This window comes from Oncorhynchus masou, chromosome 9 (genome assembly GCF_036934945.1).
Source record: "Oncorhynchus masou masou isolate Uvic2021 chromosome 9, UVic_Omas_1.1, whole genome shotgun sequence".
NCBI lineage: Eukaryota > Metazoa > Chordata > Actinopteri > Salmoniformes > Salmonidae > Oncorhynchus > Oncorhynchus masou.
The window spans coordinates 77126102-77133530 of NC_088220.1; the positions used below are offsets into that span (position 1 = coordinate 77126102).

General features: G+C 39.8%; 1 protein-coding gene across 1 annotated transcript in view; it reads left to right on the plus strand.

Annotated features, from left to right (window-relative positions):
• The window catches only part of LOC135546640 (roundabout homolog 1-like), a 326986-nt gene that overhangs the window by 303497 nt on the left and 16060 nt on the right, over positions 1–7429 (plus strand). The window contains 4 exon segments of the mRNA XM_064975229.1: positions 688–832; positions 1415–1596; positions 1599–1668; positions 2314–2816. Coding sequence (XP_064831301.1) covers positions 688–832; positions 1415–1596; positions 1599–1668; positions 2314–2816 — 900 coding nt within the window.

The window sequence follows — 7429 nt, forward strand, 5'->3', positions numbered from 1 at the left end:
GACGTTGGTTCTTCCTTGTTGCTCAGACAGTTTTTTGTAAAAAAACATTAATTACCGTCCCCTTCATTCCGGCAAAGAGAAGGATAATCTCATCAGAGCTGCAGTGTTTGTTTCTGGACAAGGACTAATGACACACACATTCCAGAGGGAATGCAACACTGACTCCATAACGCCCAGGATCCATTCTGATATTGTATATGAAGTTCAGCTCATTAAAGAGCAGCCCTCTGTGCTCGCTGAGCTCACAGCTCATTGGTTTCTCATTCTAATTGGCTGCTGTTAATTGGCCTCTGATGTTTTCTGCTTTTTTTCACGTTTTTCTTTTTTCTCTTGGCAATGGTGAACATTAGTTGAAAAATGACTGTGTTTTTGATGGCATGGCTGGCATTAATTACACATTGAGAGATAATGTGCGTGGTGCATTTTCGCAACGTCCATAAAGTAAGGGGTTGCCATTAGCTGACATGCTCTCGTGTAAAATTATATATTTTTTTATCTGTGTAAATCCCACGCTGTAATTAGCCCTGTTTGTTCATATTCTATTATATGCTGTCGATGTATTAATTTCGCTGCTGATTTAACATTATTCAACAATGTAAATGGTTGTGAGACAGAGGAGGATGTGGGAGTGGGGATGTGTGTCTGCATGTTTCTGACTGAAGAAGTTCTTTGTTCATGTTTTTCCAGGGAGTCAAGGTCAAAAGAAGGGAGTGCGCACCCCCAAACTACCCAAACAGAGTGCAATGAACTGGGCTGACCTTCTGCCTCCTCCCCCTGCTAACCCACCTCCCTGCCACAACATGGAGGAGTACTCCCTGTCTATGGACGAGAGGTGGGACATGTCTACACACACTCACATATACACACATACTCCCTGCCACAACATGGAGGAGTACTCCCTGTCTATGGACGAGAGGTGGGACATGTCTACACACACACACATATACACACATACTCCCTGCCACAACATGGAGGAGTACTCCCTGTCTATGGACGAGAGGTGGGACATGTCTACACACACACACACATACACACACACACACACACACACACACACACACACACACACACACACACACACACACACACACACACACACACACACACACACACACACACACACACACACACACACACACACACACACACACACACACACACACACACACACACACACACACACACACACCTCCCTGCCACTCGACCCTTTCCTTTCATTTACTGAAAGAGTGTTAGATTTGTCCTAAGCATTTTTGTTCTATTGTGTATCAGTGCTAGGTTCCATGTCAAACCTTTTCCTTTACCTTGGTAGCAGCACAACATGAATATATACTTGCGACATTGTTCCAGCTATTAATGTTATTGTCACGTTGAGTGACATCCAACTAACCAGCTTGTTTCACTGTGTTGACAGCTATGACCCAGACATGCAGTGCTCCCTGCCCCCCTCTCGCATGTACCTGCAGCCAGACGAACTGGAGGAGGAGGAAGAGGAGGAGGAGGAGATGGAGAGGGGTCCCACTCCACCTGTCAGAGGGGCTGCCTCGTCCCCCGCCGCGGTGTCCTACAGCCACCAGTCCACAGCCACCCTCACCCCCTCCCCCAGGATGAGCTGCAACCCATGCTCCAAGACACTGCAGACAGCATTGGCTCTGGACACGAGCGCAGGTACTAGGAGGTGTTATTCTGGATTAAAATAGACTCTGATTGGCTGATATACTGATATACAGTGGGTATCATAAGTATTCACCCTCCCCCTTAGATATTTTAACAGTCTATTGTGCTACAAAGTGGGATTGATATATATTTAATTGTGATTTTTTTTCGGGGTCATTGATCTACACAAGAAACTCCATAATGTTAAAGTGAAAAGAACATTCTATAAATGTACAATAAAATACAAATATGGTCGTTGCGTAAGTATTCACCCATAAATGAGTTCAGTTAGACCTAAATGACAGAGTGAAACATATACAGAATCAAGTATACTGCATCAGAATATATCAAAACATGTATCCTTTATGGAGCAAGGCACTAAAGTCATGCAAAGAGCTGTTTCTGAAGTATACTGTTAGTGCTTATTTATTCAAGGTGTATTATTGATTTATCTTTCATTCATCTTTTGTTTTGATCGTTGACAAAAAACGATACCAAATATATTTTATTCCCACTTTGTAAGACAATAAATGGGTGATACACACTGTAGTAATGATTTCAATAGTCTCTGCAAAAAAATGCAATCATATTTTATAATTGATTTCTATAATTGATTTCTCATACCCTACATTAAGAACATGTCTCCTGCTGTTTCAGACGCCATGCAGTGAGCCCCCCTCCCCGACCCCTCTCCCCCTCACACACCTACGGCTACATCTCCAGCCCCATGTCCCTGGACACAGACGGCATGGAGGAAGAGGGGGAGATGTTGGAGGAAGAGGAGGAGGAGGAGGAGGAAGGGGACGAGACAGACGCGGAGGTGGCTAAGGTGCACCACCACCACACCCACCCTCACCACCCCCACCACCCCCAGCAGATGCACCCCAGGAGGCTGTTGCTGCGGGGCCTGGAGCAGACGCCAGCCTCCAGCATGGGGGACCTGGAGAGCTCTGTGACGGGCTCCATGATCAACGGCTGGGGTTCGGCATCCGAGGAGGATAACGCCTCGTCAGGGCGCTCCAGCGCCGTCAGCTCCTCAGACGGATCCTTCTTCACAGATGCCGACTTTGCCCAGGCCGTGGCGTCTGCTGCAGAGTACGCAGGGCTGAAGGTGGCCAAGTACACCAACCCCACGCAAGGCCAGGAGGGAGGCCCTGGAGGTAAGCACATCTATTCCTCACTAATATAACGGCACTTTATCAAGAAGAAGAGAATACAAGATAATGAGCACATTAATTCCTTAGAGTCTAAGACGTTGGGGGAGGGTGGGTGCTAAGCTGACAAATGGTATTGATATACGGTATGATGGTCATTTAGCTATTTTATTTTTAATTTGAGGGCCCCTTTAGGTATACATTTTTTGGGGATAAAATATTGATTTTGGCCTTTACTACTAAAGCCAATGGAAATGCATTGAACTACAAATTCATAAATGGCTAAATGGACAGTGAAAAACTACATCATAAGAAACAAGGTTTTGAAGTGTCTGTCCTAAATCTAAGAGAAATTAAAAATACAGTATACTGTATATATTTATTTACACATATTTAACCAATGTTTTTAGGTAGGCACAAAACTACCTTCAAACTTCGATAATAAAAAAAACGATTACCTTCAGACGAGTCACATGACACTTGTGGGGGTCATAGAGCCAAATGGAGAACACCATCGTGTTCGTGAGAGTCTCCCCTTTCCATAGAATAGTCAGAATAGTTTGAACGCTGTTCGGACACTACAGACGTTTTCGTGAGAAGACTGATTTTCAGGATGTCTCATGATCTGACAAACACTGCACCTTCACCGCAGATGCGGAACTGTGACACTGGAGGACGAGCTGGATTGAGACGCAGCCAATACAAACAGATATCTCTATCTTAAACGGATATCTCTATCTTAAACGGATATCTCTAGCATAAACTGATATCTCTATCTTAAACTGATATCTCTATCTTAAACTGATATCTCTAGCTTAAACTGATATCTCTATCTTAAACAGATATCTCTAGCATAAACTGATATCTCTATCTTAAACGTATATCGCTAGCTTAAACTGATATCTCTATCTTAAACGTATATCTCTATCTTAAACGGATATCTCTATCTTAAATGGATATCTCTAGCTTAAACTGATATCTCTAGCATAAACTGATATCTCTATCTTAAACGTATATCGTTAGCTTAAACGGATATCTCTAGCTTAAACGGATATCTCTAGCTTAAACTGATATCTCTATCTTAAACGTATATCGCTAGCTTAAACTGATATCTCTATCTTAAACGTATATCTCTATCTTAAACGGATATCTCTATCTTAAACGGATATCTCTAGCTTAAACTGATATCTCTATCTTAAACGGATACCTCTATCTTAAACAGATATCTCTAGCATAAACTGATATCTCTATCTTAAACGTATATCGCTAGCTTAAACTGATATCTCTATCTTAAACGTATATCTCGATCTTAAACGGATATCTCTATCTTAAACGGATATCTCTAGCTTAAACTGATATCTCTATCTTAAACTGATATCTCTATCTTAAACAGATATCTCTAGCATAAACTGATATCTCTATCTTAAACGTATATCGTTAGCTTAAATGGATATCTCTAGCTTAAACGGATATCTCTAGCTTAAACTGATATCTCTATCTTAAACAGATATCTCTAGCATAAACTGATATCTCTATCTTAAACGTATATCGCTAGCTTAAACGGATATCTCTAGCTTAAACGGATATCTCTAGCTTAAACTGATATCTCTATCTTAAACAGATATCTCTAGCATAAACTGATATCTCTATCTTAAACTGATATCTCTATCTTAAACTGATATCTCTATCTTAAACTGAAATCTCTATCTTAACCTCTAGCGTCGAGCAATCCCATATCCGGGAGCGTAATCATAGCCTCAAGCTCATTAGCATAACGCAACGTTAACTATTCATGAAAATCGCAAATGAAATGAAATAAATATATTGGCTCACAAGCTTAGCCTTTTGTTAACAACACTGTCATCTCAGATCTTCAAAATATGCTTTTCAACCATAGCTACACAAGCATTTGTGTAAGAGTATTGATAGCTAGCATAGCATTAAGCCTAGCATTCAGCAGGCAACATTTTCACAAAAACAAGAAAAGCATTCAAATAAAATCATTTACCTTTGAAGAACTTCGGATGTTTTCAATGATGAGACTCTCATTTAGATAGCAAATGTTCAGTTTTTCCCAAAAGATTACTTGTGTAGGAGAAATCGCTCCGTTTTGTTCATCACGTTTGGAAAAAAAAACGAAAATTCAGTCATTACAACGCCAAACTTTTTTCCAAATTAACTCCATAATATCAACAGAAACATGGCAAACGTTGTTTAGAATCAATCCTCAAGGTGTTTTTCACATATCTATTCGATGATAAATCATTTGTGGCAGTTGCCTTTCTCCTCTGAACCCAATGGAAAAGTGGACGCAGCTGGAGATTGCGCAATAATTTCGACGGAGGACACCAAGCGGACACCTGGTAAATGTAGTCTCTTATGGTCAATCTTCCAATGATATGCCTACAAATACGTCACAATTCTGCAGACACCTTGGGGAAACGACAGAAAGTGTAGGCTCATTCCTGGCGCATTCACAGCCATATAAGGAGACATTGGAACACAGCACATTCAAAATCTGGTGCATTTCCTGTATGAAATTTCATCTTGGTTTCGCCTGTAGCATTAGCTCTGTGGCACTCACAGACAATATCTTTGCAGTTTTGGAAACGTCAGAGTGTTTTCTTTCCAAAGCTGTCAATTATATGCATAGTCGAGCATCTTTTTGTGACAAAATATCTTGTTTAAAACGAGAATGATTTTTTATCCAATAATTAAAAGAGCGCCCCCTATATCAAAGAAGTTAAATGGATATCTTTATCTTAAACGGATATCTCTAGCTTAAATGGATATCTCTAGTTTAAACAGATATTTCTATCTTAAACTGATATCTCTATCTTAAACTGATATCTCTATCTTAAACAGATATCTCTAGCTTAAACGGATATCTCTAGCTTAAACTGATATCTCTATCTTAAACAGATATCTCTAGCTTAAACGGATATCTCTAGCTTAAACTGATATCTCTATCTTAAACAGATATCTCTATCTTAAACAGATATCTAGCTTAAACTGATATCTCTATCTTAAACGGATATCTCTAGTTTAAACGGATATCTCTTGCTTAAACTGATATCTCTATCTTAAACAGATATCTCTAGCTTAAACGGATATCTCTATCTTAAACGGATATCTCTAGTTTAAACGGATATCTCCAGCTTAAACAGATATCTCTATCTTAAACGGATATCTCTAACTTAAACTGATATCTCTATATTAAACTGATATCTCTATCTTAAACTGATATCTCTATCTTAAACTGATATCTCTAGTTTAAACGGATATCTCTAGCTTAAACTGATATCTCTATCTTAAACAGATATCTCTATCTTAAAGGGATATCTCTAGGTTAAACTGATATCTCTATCTTAAATGGATATCTCTACCTTAAACGGATATCTCTATCTTAAACGGATATCTCTAGCTCAAACTGATATCTCTAGCTTAATCGGATATCTCTAGCTTAAACTGATACCTTTAGCTTAAACTGATATCTCTTGTTTAAACTGATATCTCTAGCTTAAACTGGTATCTCTATCTTAACCTCTTGAATCTCCCCATCCCGGATCCGGGATCGTGACTAAAGCCTCAGGCTCATTAGCATAACGCAACGTTAACGCTTTCTGAAAATCGCATATAAAATGAAAATAATGCGCCTGCTCTCAAGCTTAGCCTTTTCTTAACAACACTGTCATCTCAGATTTTCAAAATATGCTTTTGAACCATAGCAATTGACTAATTTGTGTAAGAGTATGCTAAGCTAGCTTAGCATTTTGAGTAGCATTTAGCACGCAACATTTTCACAAAAACCAGATAACCAAATAAATAAAATCATTTACCTTTGAAGAGCTTCGGATGTTTTCAATGAGGAGACTCTCAGTTACATACCAAATGCGCAGTTTATCCTGAAAGCGTCTGTGTGTAGGAGAAATCGCTCCGTTTTGTACATCACATTTGGCTACCGAAACGAACCGAAAATTCAGTCACCTACAACGTCAAACTTCTTCCGAATTAACTCCATAATATCGACCGAAACATGGCAAACGTTGTTTGGAATCAATCCTCAAGGTGTTTTTTCACATATCTCTTCATTGATATATCGTTCGTGGAAGCCTGTATTCTTCTCTAAATTCCATGGAAAAATACTTGCAGCTGACTTTTGCGCACCAATTTCGGCGCAGGACAACGGGCGGAGACCTGGTAAAGGTGGTCTCTTATGGTCAATCTTCCAATGATATGCCTACAAATACGTCACAATGCTGCAAACACCTTGGGGAAACGACAGAAAGGGCAGACTTACTCCTCTCGCATTCACAGCCATATAAGGAGACAATGGAAAACAGAGCCTCAAAAATCCTGCTCATTTCCTGGATGCCGTCTCATCTTGGTTTTGCCTGAAGCTCACGTTCTAGGGCACGCACAGAAAATATCTTTGCAGTTCTGGACACGTCAGAGTGTTTTCTTTCGAAAGCTATCAATTATATGCATAGTCGAGCATCTTTTTGTGACAAAATATCTTGTTTAAAACGGGAACGTTTTTCATCCAAAAATGAAATTGCGCCCCTAGAGTTTCAACAGGTTAAACTGATATCTCTATCTTAAACTGATATCTCTAGCTT